General features: G+C 35.3%; 1 protein-coding gene across 7 annotated transcripts in view; it reads left to right on the forward strand.

Annotated features, from left to right (window-relative positions):
* Positions 1 to 18,862, forward strand: part of LOC128686660 (synaptosomal-associated protein 25) — a 216,131-nt gene that overhangs the window by 170,695 nt on the left and 26,574 nt on the right. For 4 of the 7 annotated variants that reach the window (XM_053773715.2, XM_053773708.2, XM_053773700.2 and 1 more), the window contains 2 exons: positions 5,301 to 5,349; positions 17,686 to 17,803. In XM_053773715.2, the coding sequence (XP_053629690.1) occupies positions 5,301 to 5,349; positions 17,686 to 17,803 (167 nt within the window). Of the gene's footprint in view, positions 1 to 1,911; positions 1,961 to 5,300; positions 5,350 to 17,685; positions 17,804 to 18,862 lie in introns of all 7 variants that reach the window. The other 3 variants (XM_053773723.2, XM_070097238.1, XM_053773691.2) reach the window with 1 other exon arrangement.

Raw genomic sequence — 18,862 nt, forward strand, 5'->3', positions numbered from 1 at the left:
CTTTAACACTTCCTTAAAATGGCCCAAGACTTTGTCACTGTACATATTTCTCACCTTCTTTACCACAGGCTTGGCACTAGGAGCTTTCTTTGGAGCCATGGTAGCTTATTTAGTAATTGCAAGCACTAAAATGAGTGGAATATTATGAAATATTTCGTAGGAGCACTTGAGGGGACCTTCACTCACTAGTAAACAATGCCAGACTGGCTGGGTAGGGAGGCCGCCCCGGCTCACACCGTACGTACGCGTTCCGGACGAACTACTATTCGCGAGTCAACCTATGAAAAGCGAGTCCATGTTTATACGAAAATACCCCTATGATTGGCGAAATTTACAATTGCCGAGAACTTCGAAAAGCGAGGGACCACTGTATATGTATTAATTCTAAAATTAAATTCAGTAAAGTTGTCTGAAAATAAAATTGAGGATTCAGAGTGAAGAGATTAGTGTAGTATAGCCTTCACTTTGGCAAGTGGTCCAGCATACTGATGGAGAATGGGTAGTGTGGGCCACCCAGTTGGCACTTCCTCGTTACAGGTCAAATCTGTTAAAAAATATTCCTAGTGGTTTTGTTGGATGATGGACATTGTTCTTTGGGTCACCTAGTAAATTACAGTAATTAAAATTCTAAAGGTAATAAAGCACTTTTGATTGGGGTAAGACATTTGTGGGTGCCTTGGTTGCATTATCCAATCAAAGTTCAAAATAAAACGAGCTACTGTATAAGAGTTTTGTTTAGTATTTTCAGTGAATTTATTCAACTTGAGATTCTTTTCTTTCATTCTGCTTTCTTAAGAATTTTGCTATTAATGTCGAGGAAATTTAAGGATATACAGTCAGATGAACTTAAATTGTTAATTCTAAAATATGATGGAGAATGGATTTGGGCTCACTCATAATAGATTCTTCAGGTTACACTCATTGTGTTCCTAAGAGTCTAGACGTTAGTTGCACACAACTGGCTAAGTTTATTATCATCTCAAATAATCAAGACTTAACTGTACATTGTCAGTTTTTTTGTATAGTGCTCTATTATATTGTATCTTAAATATTGCATTATACATGTATCCTACTTGTTTTAAACTATGAATATTTATATTTTCAAATCATTGTTTACCTTCAATAAAATTTATTAGAATGAAGCTATAGTAATTACTGGTGCACATTAAATTTGTTTATTAATAACCAGTTACATTATTCTATTTTTTTTATGTATGAAAAATAATAATCAGAGTAAATAAACACTGATGATTCAGTCCTAAAAACAATCTCTTTAAAATCTTACCTAAAGTTTTCAAGTAACAAAGGATTTTATTAATGATCATTCATGGCATTGTCTACTAAATTCAGTAATAAACTGAGCAGTAATACTCGCCAAAATTTAGTGAGTTAGGGAAAACATTGACTCTATGATGTGTTTATAAAGTTCAAAATAGTTGTCTTATCTTGCAACTAAGGCTAAAGGTGGTCCCATTATTCATGTGTTTCTTACCCTAGCTTAATGCCTGCTGCCAACACTCTTAAGTCATAATGAGCATTAATTACCCTCAAAGTGACAATCCCCATTTGCAATGAGAGTGGATTGTATCAAACAATAATTGATCTAAGCAATGCCGTCGTTTTGACAAAGGCAACTATCTACATTACTGCTTTTGTAAAAGGGCAGTTTTTTTGCATGTAATAAATGTAAGTTATTTTAGATTAGTGAGTCTAGTATAATGATTCTGCTCTTAAATGAAGTTTGAAAAATAATGCTAGTAATGAAAAAGAAAATTTATTTAGAAGTGTTTCCTGCAGAGACATTAGTTATGTTTGTGCTGAAGATCTCATTATGCTTTAATGCCCTTGCTAAGACAGCTAATACTTCAATTACAAATTGCCATTGCAAATGATTTCTTACATGCAAAACAGTCAAAGGAAGCTGGTATTCGAACCTTGGTTGCCCTAGATGATCAGGGAGGTGAGTATACAACTCTGAACATTTAAAAAAAAAAAAGTAGATGTCGTCACCAATATTTCTCAGATTTACCTATGCTACTTTTTGTTGTATTTAATCTATTCAACACATGTGATTCTTTACCATATCTCCAAGTTTTCAAGAAAATTTTCTTAAATTTGTAAAAATAAAATTACTATATAACTGTCTGCAAGTACCAACGGGTCTGGGGCTTATTTTGCAGATTTAGTTGAATGTAATTGTTCTTGATGTTGTATTGTAGAGAGTCAGACTTGTTGTGATGGCTTCCAAAAGAATCACAGTTGTTGAAGTTGTCAAGAGCATTGTGCAGAGAGCCTGTAGCATGCTATCACTCTGTGCCTCACTTTACTACACTTTATATTCTTTTTATTTTTATATAAGTATCTCATTGCTAGTTTTATTATGTAGTATATTATAATGCTTTAATAAGGTTAGAATTTATCATAAATCCAGCAAATCACCCATGACTGAAATACATTTCATATTGTCTGAAAATATCAATTTGTGGTTACTGATATATAGCTATGCTCGTGATGTTATTGTAATTGTCAAAATTAATATTTTAGAATTTTACATTAGTTATTGCATACACCCTCCCAGAGCTCATTATAGTCTTTTTCTAAAAATATACTTCCTGCAATCTTTACATCGATTCTTCTGCAACTTATCTTTTATATGGATATCCTCTCATTTTCTGTTACTCATATAGAGAAATTAAGTTATTTAAACCTTTTTTCAAAGCTCATATTTCTTAACTCTGGTATTTAGTTTGTTTTATGTCTCTGAATTTCTTCTTTTGTTTAATTTTTCATTAAAATAATCTCTAGAACACAGTATCTCTCTCTAAATTGAAAGGCTATCAGGAATTGAACTACTGTACTGTATTTATATAGTCTTATAATGATTAATTTTTTATCACAGCAAGATCTTTTTCTCTCATCATATGTTCTTAAAATTCTTTGAAAACTTCATGGATCCAGTTTCAACTTTTACATGTTTCTATCCTTTAACATTTTTCCTTATTGAAATACATCGTTTTTGCACTCCATTTTTTCAATTTATCAGTCTTCATGTAGGTTTTTATTTAAACTTTTGCAGCTAAAACGAAGTTGTGGTTTAGAATGAAAGTGGAATGTAAGAAGTGGATAATAATCAATTTATATAATGCCAAAAGCAAAACAGTCTTAGAGATATTCTAGTTGGTACTGAGGGAGTGTTTACAGCATGTTTGAGAAACTGAAGAATAATTGTTTGTGGAGATTTTAACTGAAAAATTGGTGACAGTATTGTGGAAGGTATCATCGTAATGTTGAGGTTCTAAGTGTAAAAGACAGTCGGTACCTTTTGAATTATGCTGAGGAAAACATTTAGCAGTATGTTATATATTGCATGTTTGAAGAAGGAAATGAACAATAGTATGCTAGTTAATAAAGGTTGACTTTGAGATATGCTATACATGGAGGATGCAACAATAATGGTGTCAGGTGAAAGAGAAGTGATGAAAGAATTAATTAATAATTATTAAGAGCTGTTATAAATTCTTAGAAGTAAGGTTGGATAGATTTAAATTGATAAAAAAAAAAAAGGTGTTGGTCTAAACAGATAAACAGTGGCAGTATTATCATCAGGAGCTTAACGTTTGAATAAGAGATGTGTTTCCAACTGAGACCTGAAAGCACGAACAGATTCCTGACTCTTAACAGACTGGTAACCTGTTGACCAAAAGCTCTTACTGGGAATGATTTCTCCCCAACAGCACAAGGCTCAGTCAATTTAAAAGGGTCAGCAGCAATTTGCAGAAACTATCCCAAGCTTGATGTAAAAGGGACAAACATATCAGCAATATACATGTACTTAGGAGACAGCTCCGTTACTAATTGGTACAACTGACCAGAAAGGTACTAATTTTAGAAGTGACGCACCAGTATCCCCAAAACCACAGCCAAAAAGATCACTTAACAGTAATCCATGGTCATTGGTATCAGATGCAGCAGAGAGTTCCAACAAATTTAGTGACACATTTCCTGAATAAGTTTTCTGTACCAAATCATTATAAACTTTACTCACTCAGGCTAATATCTTGAAGGACAGAAAAAATGACAGGGTTGATTATGAGAACTTTACAAAGAAGGGAAATAATGCTATTAGTCACACTATTCAAATCACTTGTGCTCTCTTGCTTATGGTACTGCCTGGTGTTGACTGCCTCGTTCAAGGCAGGAGAGATTTCAGAGCTGAAAAATATACAGGGGTAGTTTACTGCCCAATTTGAACCAATTAAGCCTTTAAACTACATGGAATACCTCAAAGTACTCTGGAGTGAAGAAGAGAGAAATACTTGTTAATATATACATGGAAATTTACTTTTCACTACCATAGCAACTTACTGCTGTGGTAGTGTAAAATAGACCTAGTGAAAAGCCGGGACATGATAAGAGAACTCTGTCACCATCTGTGGTTTAAGACTTACTACCAGCTGATATCAGAAATATTGCTGGAACAGATGTTAAGTTTTTGAAAGGAAACTGGAACATTTCCAAATTAACCAGGCTGGGATAAATGTGTGAGGAAGGCACTGGGCCACCAGTTGCAACAGCTTGGTTGAACAGGCATTCAGGAAAAAAGCCTGGACCCAGGCTGGTCTGTGAGGGTATAAAATATTTTAATCTTTTCACAGGTGTATATCTCAAATTGTGTTAAATATGTGAATATAGAGTAATATTTTGAGAATTTGTTGAATGTAGACTGCAGTTGCAACAGATTTCATGTATGTGGAAAAGAGGAATGATAAATGTATAAATGAGTAAAGAACAAGAGAGAGAGAATCGGTACAAGTGAGGTGAAACTGTAAAAGGTTTGATAATGGAAAAAGAAGCATGGATAGATAAATAGGATTAAGACTGGAATGCTGGAGGTTGATGGTTATACTGTTTACTGGAAGGTTGTGGTGATGAAAGAAGGTAATGCATCAAAGAATTAGCAAAGTATGAGATGTTTGTTTGTGTGCACAAAAGGGGACAACAAAAATTAAGAATCAATATTTGCTTTTAGTAGTAATGTTGATAATATTTACACAAGCATGTGCAGGTTTGAGAGGCATTGATACTTGGTGATGAGAGTGTGTGTTTCCTTGGGATGATTTCCTCATCCTGTTTTATACTTTTAGTGTTCTGTTTGGTTGCCATGTTGCATGTACAGTTTGTATGAAAATATGAACTTGCATAGCTTTAGGTGGTTAAAGATTTTTTTTTTTAATGAACCTTTTCAACAAGGAGTCTCAATCAGAGAAGTGTGTTAATTCTTTATTTTTCTTATTCTGTAGAGCCAAGATGCTGGTGCCAAAACGTTATATATGTTAGGAGAGCAAGGGGGTAAGGGATTTTTAGTTTTTTTAAGTTTGTATATTCTGCAGAGCCTATTGCATACTAGTGCCTTACAGATGGTCACATACCTTTCCTACTCAACATTCTAATATAGCCAGAGCTGTCTTTACTAGCTTTAATATTTTATATTATTCCATATTAATACTTGTCCAGATAATGAGGAAGATATTTCCTCTGAGATGCAGGCTGGTAGTTGCTCAAGAACATTCTCTATAGATGAGAATTTTATTTTGCTAAACATCATTACAGATGGCATCATGTTAGGAAATATTTAGTTAATTTATGTTTAAAGTTGCTGAGAACTAGATAAAACTGGTGATTTATTTACTGATACTGATCTACTTTGGGCTGTGTTAAACCATCAAGAAGATGGTTGAAATTACTCTACAAGACCAAATTTTGTATCAAGAAATTATTATAAAACGTGTGATGAAAATGGTTTAGAAAAACAAGTCTTGACATAATGGTTTGTTATCATAATTAGAAAAATTCTAAATGATTCCTGTCTTGATGTGTTTGAAAAGGTTTTTGACAAAGCAAAAGTAGAAAATTGTGCATAAAATATAACTCTAAAAAAGTGGCCCAGTATTACAGTATTTAAATTATATAAAGTACGTATATACTAAATATTTTGAAGTTCTCTTATGGTGCCTACAAGCTTTAGCAAGCTTATTGGGTATACAAGCTTTAAAAAGGTCATTGATTGAAGGTGTAACTTTCCAAAAGGACTCAGTATACACACATTTTGTAGCTCACTTTATAGTTTCTTTATCTTGCCAATATTTTTGTTTTTGCCAGCTGCTTTGGTCATTACTATCTGAGTGCCTTTAAAAAGTAAGACAAAACAGTGCTTAAACCATTGTTATTGTTGTATTAATGAATGGTCTGTCTCTACAAGGTGTGAAGTGCACTGAATTGGCTTGCCTTACAGTTAATATTGTTTAACAGTGTTTAATAGACTATGAAATGCTATGGGACTTATTCATACCTTTTTTGTTGTTCTTTCAGCCAACAAGTCCAACTCTTATTACAGTAACTTAGGTTTATAATGTTAAGTACTGTAGCTATATTGTATGGAGGAAACTTATCAAGACTAAAACAAAAAAAAAATAGTTGCATTACTTGACCCTTTCCCTGTCGCATTCCTTGAAATTAAGTGCTGACAGTGTCATGATTTTTCAACAACAAAAAACTTCTGAAATGGTATAGAATCTTTTTCTGAAGGTAATAACACCACAAATGCAAACTTGGATGGAAAACTTATGGAATTACACAGGTACATAGTTGGCAGTCTGGGAACAATTTACTCATTGGCAATTTCATTCACTTTGAGTCATATTTTAAGCCAAATCAATTGCTCAGTTTGACCAAAATCCCAGGTATTTCACTAGCAAACCTTTCATTCTATTGATGGAACACGAAAAAACCTGGCTAGTCAGCTACCCTATGAAGTGTACAAAAGTCAGTAACTTGGACAGTTTTATACAAAATTCAACAAATACCAGTTTACAAACAGAATCCAAAATAAGCACTGTATGTATTTCAGCCACTAAAGCAACCTCTCCTCTGTTCATTACTTACGTTCCTAGTCATCTCGTATATAACACTTGCCCACCATTTTGAATCTGTCACCAGACAAAAAAAATCAAAGTTTACCCTTAAAATATAGCCAAGAATGATTGGTCATGGTTTAGGGTGTCCCAGCAATTGAAGCAGGCCTATTAAAATCCCATAAAACAGAACAGAATAGAAGACCTATCCTTCCTGTGGAAAATCATCAAAAATCAAATATTTCCACTACTTTGAGCCCTATTCTAAGTTCTTTAGGCCCTGAAACTGACCAAAATCATCTGTCACTAGTATGTCTTTTAGTCTATCAGCTGATATCAAGAAACAGCCAATAAAAGCATAAAACCACCATTAAAAAAAAAACTCAAATTCACTACTTTAACTTTTCCTGTCATTCACCCTCTGGGGCAGGATATTTCTTTACTGTGTACACTAATCGCAGAGACCCATTCTCTCAGGTCTAGGTCAAAATGTACTGTTGCAATGTATTTGGGAAGAGCTGTGTTTAATATATAATTCTCCATGAGTGCGATACTAGGGTCAGTAACATAGATATACAGTATACAGGGCAGCCATCACTAATCCGGCATCATTGGGACCAGTAGTGTGCCGGATTAGTGAGTTCGCCGAATTAGAGTGATTAGGTTAGAATACACTTAATTAATCTATCAATAGAAACTCTTTCTGCTACATCTTCCTCATTTTCATCACTGCTTTCTCCTCCACTGGCGTGCTGCTGTGGATTTACAACCATCTGCACAATATCTGAATCAGTATAACGAAATTTGAGTCAGTATATTGATCTGAGTCAGTATAATGATGAAATTTGAAATTATACTGACCGAAATTGGTGCCGGATTGCTAATGGAACCAGATAAGTGATGGGCGACCTGTATATGTGGGAGACAGAGATAGGGTTAAGGTAAAAGTTTAATAGGTATAAACACAGTAGCAAGCAATAGGAAGAAAATTAACTGGCATTTAATATTTTGGAAAAGTAGTAATGGCTTCATATTTTAACAGACTAAAACTTAATTCATCAAAATTTTATTAAATTATAATTTTGCATTACAAAAGTATTTCTTACAAATGTGTGTTTCTTCGTTACCATTTTTTTTTTCTCTTGGACATGCATAGTAACTATAATTAAAAACTTATAAATTGTGTTGTATTACTTAGACGTGTAATATATAAGACACATTTTTGATAATATTCATACAGTTTACAATAATATGATTAATGACACTATTGGAATGAGTTATAATTATGATCTCCTTTAAGTAATAACTACACACATTGGAATTTTGTTGATAACTGGCCATTATATAACTGATCCTGCATTGGTGAACTTTTCTTGTAAATGCAAATCATGTGTACTTCAAATTTTATTACTGATACTTCATTGTTAAGTAATACAGTGCCTTGAAACCTCTTATCTGTTTGTTATAGAAACTAAACTACTGAGATTTTTCCTAGCTTGACTAACACCACAACACTGACTTTACTTACTAGCAGTAATACTTGCAAGTGTTCAGTAACTTCATGTTCTCTAGTATTTTCATGCTTTAATACTGATTGATTTGAGTAATGAAAATATTAACCAAGATACAAGTTCTTTTGTTACCCTACATAAGTCCTGGACTTGTATAGTGTACAAGCAGAGAAAAAAATAAATTGCTTTTGGTGGAAAAGGTTTATACTTTATTTGGCAGTGTATCACTCCCACAGTGGGATCTATTAAATCACAAATAGATTGTCATGGGCAGAGATTACGTGCATATATATATATAGGGAGCATAGTGACATGAAGGGTCAAGTGAGGAATGTTGAAGGATCACATTACACTGCATTTGTCTTCAACTTTTTTCACCTGACACTTCATGTCACTATGCTCCCTGTAGATAGGAGTGAATGGGGATGAAAGGTTTTTGGGACCTGATGAGCAAGTGGAGTGTGAGCAAGGTAATATTTTGTGAAGGGATGCAGGGAAACCAGTTAACCAGACTTGAGTCCTGGAGGTGGGAAGTACAGTGCCTGGAGTTTAACCCTTAAACGGTCCAAACAGATCGCCGTTCAAATCCGTAGTGCTCCAAAAGTAGATCTACGTTTTTTTTTACATCTTTTCAAAAATAACAAAAAAACAAATGTAGATAAAAGTTTCTTTACACATTTTTAAATGTAAAACAAGAAAGAAGATCTACATTTTTTTACATACTTTCAAATGTTGAAAAAACGTATATATACGTTTGGGCCATTTAAGGGTTAAAGGAGGGGTTTGGGATATTGGCTGTTTGGATTGACATCTAAACTGTCATATCTGAGCGCCTCTGCAAAGACAGTGATTATGTGTGAATGATGGTGAAAGTGTTTTTCTTTTTAAGGTCACTCTGCCTAAGTGGGAGATGACCAATGCTGCTGCATTCACAACCCAAGCTTCACACCCATATAAGAGTGTTGGTACTACTATACTTTCATACATTCCCTTCTTTGCCTCCATAGATAATGTGGAGTCAAAAAACGTTATCTATGGAGGCAAAGAAGGGAATGTATGAAAGTATAGTAGTACCAACACTCTTATATGGGTGTGAAGCTTGGGTTGTGAATGCAGCAGCGAGGAGACGGTTGGAGGCGGTGGAGATGTCCTGTCCAAGGGCAATGTGTGGTGTAAATATTATGCAGAAAATTCGGAGTGTGGAAATTAGGAGAAGGTGTGGAGTTAATAAAAGTATTAGTCAGAGAGCTGAAGAGGGGTTGTTGAGGTGGTTTGGTCATTTAGAGAGAATGGATCAAAGTAGAATGACGTGGAGAGCATTTAAATCTGTAGGAGAAGAAAGGCGGGGTAAGGGTCGTCCTCGAAAAGGTTGGAAGGAAGGGGTAAGGGAGGTTTTGTGGGCGAGGGGCTTGGACTTCCAGCAGGCGTGCATGAGCGTGTTCGATAGGATTGAATGGAGACGAATGGTATTTGGGACCTGACGATCTGTTGGAGTGTGAGCAGGGTAATATTTAGTGAAGGGATTCAGGGAAACCAGTTATTTTTATATAGCCGGACTTGAGTCCTGGAAATGGGAAGTACAATGCCTGCACTCTAAAGGAGGGGTTTTGGGATACTAGCAGTTTGGAGGGATATGTTGTGTATCTTTATACGTATATGCTTCTAAACTGTTGTGTTCTGAGCACCTCTGCAAAAACAGTGATTATGTGTGAGTGAGGTGAAAGTGTTGAATGATGATGAAAGTATTTTCTTTTTGGGGATTTTCTTTCTTTTTGGGTCACCCTGCCTCGGTGGGAGACGGCCGACTTGTTGAAAAAAAAAAAAAATAATAATAATATATACATATATATATATATATATATATTATATATATATATATATATATATATATATATATATACACACATTTTTTTTTTTTTTTTTTTTTTTTTTTTTCCAACAAGTCGGCCGTTTCCCACCGAGGCAGGGTGACCCAAAAAAAAAAAGAAAGAAAATCCCCAAAAAGAAAATACTTTCATCATCATTCAACACTTTCACCACACTCGCACATTATCACTGTTTTTGCAGAGGTGCTCAGAATACAACAGTCCAGAAGTATACACATATAAAGACACACAACATATCCCTCCAAACTGCCAATATCCCAAACCCCTCCTTTAAAGTGCAGGCATTGTACTTCCCATTTCCAGGACTCAAGTCCGACTATATGAAAATAACCGGTTTCCCTGAATCCCTTCACTAAATATTACCCTGCTCAAACTCCAACAGATCGTCAGGTCCCAAGTACCATTCGTCTCCATTCACTCCTATCTAACACGCTCACGCACGCTTAATTTTTTTTCTTTTTTTCTCAACAAGTCGGTCGTCTCCCACCGAGGCAGGGTGACCCAAAAAAGAAAGAAAATCCCCAAAAAGAAAATACTTTCATCATCATTCAACACTTTCACCACACTCACACATTATCACTGCTTTTGCAGAGGTGCCCATAATACATCAGTTTAGAAGCATATACGTATAAAGATACACAACATACCCCTCCAAACTGCCAATATCCCAAACCACTCCTTTAAAGTGCAGGCATTGTACTTCCCATTTCCAGGACTCAAGTCCGACTATATGAAAATAACCGGTTTCCCTGAATCCCTTCACTAAATATTACCCTGCTCACACTCCAACAGATCGTCAGGTCCCAAGTATCATTCGTCTCCATTCACTCCTATCTAACACGCTCATGCACGCTTGCTGGAAGTCCAAGCCCCTCGCCCACAAAACCTCCTTTACCCCCTCTTTCCAACCCTTTCGAGGACGACCCCTACCCCTCTTTCCTTCCCCTATAGATTTATATGCTTTCCATGTCATTCTACTTTGATCCATTCTCTCTAAATGACCAAACCACCTCAACAACCCCTCTTCTGCCCTCTGACTAATGCTTTTATTAACTCCACACCTTCTCCTAATTTCCACACTCCGAATTTTCTGCATAATATTTACACCACACATTGCCCTTAGACAGGACATCTCCACTGCCTCCAACCGTCTCCTCGCTGCTGCATTTACCACCCAAGCTTCACATCCATATAAGAGTGTTGGTACTACTATACTTTCATACATTCCCTTCTTTGCCTCCATAGATAACGTTTTTTGACTCCACATATACCTCAACGCACCACTCGCCTTTTTTTCCTCATCAATTCTATGATTAACCTCATCCTTCATAAATCCATCCGCCGACACGTCAACTCCCAAGTATCTGAAAACATTCACTTCTTCCATACTCCTCCTCCCCAATTTGATATCCAATTTTTCTTTATCTAAATCATTTGATACCCTCATCACCTTACTCTTTTCTATGTTCACTTTCAACTTTCTACCTTTACACACATTCTCAAACTCATCCACTAACCTTTGCAATTTTTCTTTAGAATCTCCCATAAGCACAGTATCATCAGCAAAAAGTAACTGTGTCAATTCCCATTTTGAATTTGATTCCCCATAATTTAATCCTACCCCTCTCCCGAACACCCTAGCATTTACATTTTACAACCCCATCTATAAATATATTAAACAACCATGGTGACATTACACATCCCTGTCTAAGACCTACTTTTACTGGGAAGTATTCTCCCTCTCTTCTACACACCCTAACCTGAGCCTCACTATCCTCATTAAAGCTCTTTACAGCATTTAGTAACTTACCACCTATTCCATAAACTTGCAACATCTGCCACATTGCTCCTCTATCCACTCTATCATATGCCTTTTCTAAATCCATAAATGCAATAAAAACTTCCCTACCTTTATCTAAATACTGTTCACATATAAGCTTCAATGTAAACACTTGATCTACACATCCCCTACCCACTCTGAAGCCTCCTTGCTCATCCGCAATTCTACATTCTGTCTTACCTCTAATTCTTTCAATTATAACCCTACCGTATACTTTTCCTGGTGTACTCAGTAAACTTATTCCTCTATAATTTTTACAATCTCTTTTGTCCCCTTTCCCTTTATATAAAGGGACTATACATGCTCTCCGCCAATCCCTAGGTACCTTCCCCTCTTTCATACATTTATTAAACAAAAGTACCAACCACTCCAACACTATATTCCCCCCTGCTTTTAACATTTCTGTCATGATCCCATCAGTTCCAGCTGCTTTACCCCCTTTCATTCTACGTAATGCCTCACGTACCTCCACCACACTTACATTCTGCTCTTCTTCACTCCTAAAAGATGGTATACCTCCCTGGCCAGTGCATGAAATTACCACCTCCCTTTCTTCCTCAACATTTAAAAGTTCCTCAAAATATTCTCGCCATCTACCTAATACCTCCCTCTCCCCATCTACTAACTCCCCTACTCTGTTTTTAACGGACAAAACCATACTTTCCCTAGGCTTTCTTAACTTGTTTAACTCACTCCAAAATTTTTTCTTATTTTCATTAAAATTTCTTGACAGTGCCTCTCCCACTCTTTCATCTGCTCTCCTTTTGCACTCTCTCACCACTCTCTTCACCTTTCTTTTACTCTCCATATACTCTGCTCTTCTTATAACACTTCTGCTTTGTAAAAACCTCTCGTAAGGTACCTTTTTCTCTTTTATCACACCCTTTACTTCATCATTCCACCAATCACTCCTCTTTCCTCCTGCCCCCACCCTCCTATAACCACAAACTTCTGCCCCACATTCTAATACTGCATTTTTAAAACTATTCCAACCCTCTTCAACCCCCCCACTACTCATCTTTGCACTAGCCCACCTTTCTGCCAATAGTCGCTTATATCTCGCCCGAACTTCCTCCTCCCTTAGTTTATACACTTTCACCTCCCTCTTACTTGTTGTTGCCACCTTCCTCTTTTCCCATCTACCTCTTACTCTAACTGTAGCTACAACTAAATAATGATCTGATATATTAGTTGCCCCTCTATAAAGATGTACATCCTGGAGCCTACCCATCAACCTTTTATCCACCAATACATAATCTAACAAACTACTTTCATTACGTGCTACATCATACCTTGTATATTTATTTATCCTCTTTTTCATAATATATGTATTACTTATTACCAAATTTCTTTCTACACATAGCTCAATTAAAGGCTCCCCATTTACATTTACCCCTGGCACCCCAAATTTACCTACTACTCCCTCCATAACATTTTTACCCACTTTAGCATTGAAATCCCCAACCACCATTACTCTCACACTTGATTCAAAACTCCCCACGCATTCACTCAACATTTCCCAGAATCTCTCTCTCTCCTCTACGCTTCTCTCTTCTCCAGGTGCATACACGCTAACTATAACCCACTTTTCACATCCAATCTTTATTTTACTCCACATAATCCTTGAATTTATGCATTTGTAGTCCCTCTTTTCCTGCCATAGCTTATCCTTCAACATTATTGCTACTCCTTCTTTAGCTCTAACTCTGTTTGAAACCCCTGACCTAATCCCATTTATTCCTCTCCATTGAAACTCTCCCACCCCCTTCAGCTTTGTTTCACTTAAAGCCAGGACATCCAGTTTCTTCTCATTCATAACATCCACAATCATCTCTTTCTTATCATTTGCACAACATCCACGCACATTCAGACTTCCCACTTTGACAATTTTCTTCTTCTTATTCTTTTTAGTAATCTTTACAGGAAAAGGGGTTACTAGCCCATTGTTCCCGGCATTTCAGTTGACTTTTACAACACGCATGGCTTACGGAGGAAAGATTCTTATTCCACTTCCCCACGGATATAAAAGGAAAAGTAATAAGACCAAGAACTATTAAGATAAAATCAAAGAAAACTCAGATGAGTGTGTATAAATAAACGTGTACACGTATGTGTAGTGTGACCTAAGTGTAAGTAGAAGTAGCAAGACGTACCTGTAATCTTGCATATTTATGAGACAGACAAAAGACACCAGCAATCCTACCATCATGTAAAACAATTACAGGCTTTCATTTTACACTCACTTGGCAGGACGGTAGTACCTCCCTGGGTGGTTGCTGTCTACCAACCTACTACCTATATATATATATATATATATATATATATGTGTGTGTATGTATATATATATATATATATATAATGTGTGTGTGTGCGTGCAATAAGATCACAGTAAACAGGTGATTTCAGAATATGCAAAACAACCACTCTGAAAGAATAGAGAAATTCCAAGCGCTTTCGTGACTACTCACATTATCAAGGAACTATGCCCAAAAATGTAGATATACACCATTTCCTAGGAAAATTAAATAGCTTAGCCCATTCTATAAACTTTACTGTTGAGTTTGAAGAAAATAACTCATTGCCTTTTCTAGATGTTTTAATTATTAAGGGTAATAATGAATTCAAATTTAAAATTTACAGAAAACCTACAAATAACTGTTCCTTTGTCCACTATTATTCCTCGCATCAAGATAGAGTCAAACTGTCTGTTTTCTCATCAATGTTTTTGAGAGCTTTACGAATTTGTAGTCCTGAGTTCATAGATGAGGAAATATCCAAAATTTATGAAATAGGTAATGATTTAAAATTCCCAAGAAATGTAATTGATAAATCTTTTAAAGTTGCTAGAAATACTTTTTACAATCCAAAAAGGGACAACCAGCCTTATTCAACTAAAAATATGTTTGGTTCTCCCTTACCATGAAAACTTGGTTGATATGCCTTCTCTTCTTAAGACTTTTAATATTAAAGTCGTATTCAAAAATCTTGATACAGTAAAAAAAACTTTTGATAAAGAATTCCCCCCAAAATGCTGATGGATGTGTCTATAAGATTCCTTGTAAAATTTGCGATAAAGTTTATTACGGTCAAACTGGTAAAAATCTCGAATTAAGATTAAAACAACATAAATATAGCATTAGAACTGGACAAGATTCCAATGCTCTATTTATTCATGTAAGAGATTTTAACCATCCAACTGATTTTCAAAAAGTTGAGAAAGTAGTATCAAGCAAGTCCATGGTCGACAGGAATATAATTGAATCTTGTTTCATAAAAAGCAGTTTTGACAATAATATGAATATTTCCTTTGGTTTATATAAATTAGATCCATTTATAATTAATAGAATTTGGGAAGAATTTAATAATACACTGGACAAATAATTTTTAAATTTTCTTGGGTAGAATAGTTTGTGGGGTGAGTTGTGCAAAGGACCTATCCAAGTTGGGTCGGCGCGCGTCAGGTGTTTACCCGTTGTGGGATCTGATAGTGAGGTGCTGGCCAGACCCCTTATATAGCTTCCTTGGATGCTTTACTTTCATAGTTCCTTGATAATGTGAGTAGTCACGAAAGCGCTTGGAATTTCTCTATTCTTTCAGAGTGGTTGTTTTGCTTATCTACTATATATATATATATACATACATATATATACATATATATACATACATATATATACATATATATACATACATATATATACATATATATACATACATATATAGCAGTGCCTGCACTCTGAAGGAGGGGTGTTAATGTTGCAGTTTAAAAACTGTAGTGTAAAGCACCCTTCTGGCAAGACAGTGATGGAGTGAATGATGGTGAAAGTTTTTCTTTTTCGGGCCACCCTGCCTTGGTGGGAATCGGCCAGTGTGATAATAAATAATAATAAATATATATACATACTTATATGACGGCCGACTTGTTGAAAAAAAAAAAATATATATATATACATACATATATATACATACATATGTATACATACATATATATACATACATTCATTCATTCATTCATTCATTCATTTGTGTCTTTGTCCATCATGTTGGTATTTTATTCCATTAATCTTCATCCTACTCTTGGTGCTATTTTGATAAAAGAATGTAATGTATACTGTTTTTATGTTGTGAGAGCATATATTCTATAGATGAATATAGACAGACTGCCCTCTTTTACCCTCAACTCAAACACTGAATATTTTTAAAAGTACTGGACCACTTCGAGACACTTACCTGGTAAGTCATGAAAGCATCTACACAGAGAAGTAGCAGAGAGTTTCAAGCCTTCTTAGGACACCTTAGAATTATCTGCTAAACCACACTAGGGTAAAATACTCCACTTAATATATCCATTTAGGTGGTCTACTACTTAAATAATTTTTAACAATAAGATAATTGTGAGTTAAAGCAGACTCATAAATGGAAGTGCTACAGTCTGAGGGTAATCTAAATGTGAGTAGTGAGTACACTTCTGGCAAAATAGTGATTGACTGGTGGTGAATGTGTTTTCTTCTTTGCGTCACCCTGCCTTGGTGAGAGGTAAAACAATCATGTATTTAGATGTAAGCATTATGTAATCTATATTTTAAATGGAAATTTCTTGAGGTGTTATTAAGTTAACAAGTTTGAAGAAGAATAATTAGTACTAATGTTTGTTGCATGTTATATAGTTTTCTGTTATTTGTTTACACACTTTCTGCAATTGTTAATGTGGCATTTGTAGTACACACTCATTGTTGGAGGAGAGATGAATAATAATTTAAGTTGAATGGCTCATTGGTGGTAGAGCAGCAGGTGAAAATACTTGAAGTGTGCGTCTTGAGGGTTGTGTTTGCATTTAGTGGTACAGTAGCACTATTAGGTTTTGGTGTAATCATTATTACTTAGTTTTCCTGTGTGTTTCCTTGTAATTAGGTTTTAATTTGCTAAATGCATGCTTGCTGCTCTCTCATTATGCATGTTTTTTTTTCCTTTGCTTTTATTTTAGAGTCAAGAAATGGGTGTTAAAACATTGGTTGATCTAGATGACCAAGGAAGTGAGTATGTATTTTTATAGGTGCTTGTAGCTTAATTTTCATGCCTTAAGAATAAGTTTTTATTATTATGCTAAAGCTTTGAGTAATTTTGTTGCATTACTTGTGCATCTGCTAATAAGTTATAGATTTTAACAATGAAAGTGATAATTGTATTTATTTTGTTTACTTGATTCACTCATTTTTCTATAATAAATCTGAAATACGGGATCACTTTTGACTAAGCCAAATTAATTAATATATTTCATAGTATTTATTTCATTAGAAGTAGTTTTATTAATATTATTCCTTTATAGACAAAAATAATATGTATTAAGCATATTCTCTTTATTAGTTACATGAAGTTCATTGTTCAGCAGGAATGGAGTTTCTGGAAAAGATGTTTACTGTGTGCACATTTATTTCGTGAATTTCTCATTGAATCCCTAGCAAACCTTGTTTTACAATTAGAATATACTATTATTAAGACAAATAAGTGCACATTGCTTGAACTGTTTTAATAATCCTCAGAACAACTGGACCGCATTGAGGAAGGTATGGATCAGATTAATGCCGACATGAAGGAAGCCGAGAAAAATCTGACTGGAATGGAAAAGTGCTGCGGTCTTTGTGTCTTGCCATGCAACAAGTGAGTCTTCTTGTGCATTTTGAACATAATTGCATCCATCTTACTTATTCCAAGGGTATTCTATATTATATTTTATGTTCTTCATATTTGAAACACAGTACAGTGTATGCACATAATTCTTTATATAAAGTTATAGTTTAAAATGAACATTGATAGAAATAAATAGATTATTAGAAAATAGTACAAATTACTGTGTTCATGAAGAATATCAGGAAATTTTGGACAGATAATTTTAGCAGTCAGCTGACATGCAGAATATGAGCATCACACAGATCATTAAAAAGTTGACACATTCTCTGATTTTTATTCCAGAACGTAAGTTCTTTCCTTGATTGTGCTCCAAGTTAAGAATCAGGGACTGTGAGAACGGTAACTGTGCAAGGTAATGGCCATCATCAAACGTGAGATTAACATTTCTGGAAATGTCTCACACAATCTTGTTGAAACCAGACATCCTGTTGCAGTTCCTTCTGCTGTAGTTCAGGAGTCAGGAAATCACTGAGCATGGCACATTAGCATTCAGAGTTGCCTGTGACCATTTGTTCGTTCTCCTCCAAGAAGCAGAGTCAAAGGATTAAATTAAGGGACACTGCCGCTTAAACTTTTAACTCTTGTGGAGTGTTCTCCCATGAACTTCCTAATGGTTAATGATGGCCCAAAAAAATAAAAATTTTGCTGACACCCCCATACTGACAATTGTGCTTTATCACTTTTATCACCAGTTTTGACAGGAGCTCCAGGTTCATATCCATGACTCACAAAGTTCCATGTATTGCTTGGACCTTGCTTGGTTTGTGGGTATACCAATTACTCTCCTTGTCAATGGCTATGATGCTACGTTAAAAGTCCGAGGTTGCGACTGTGGACTGTATTCGGAAAGCACATTCTAGATGATCAATGTAGTCGCAACATGTCTGCTTCCAACTTAAAATGCTTCATTAATATTTTGGTAGTTAACCTACACTATAAGTGCACTTGCTGAAGATATGAGTGTGCTTGTGTTAACTCTACCACATTATTCACCAAGTGCAAACTGACAAAATGAATACCACGATACAT

Source organism: Cherax quadricarinatus, chromosome 1 (genome assembly GCF_038502225.1).
Source record: "Cherax quadricarinatus isolate ZL_2023a chromosome 1, ASM3850222v1, whole genome shotgun sequence".
NCBI lineage: Eukaryota > Metazoa > Arthropoda > Malacostraca > Decapoda > Parastacidae > Cherax > Cherax quadricarinatus.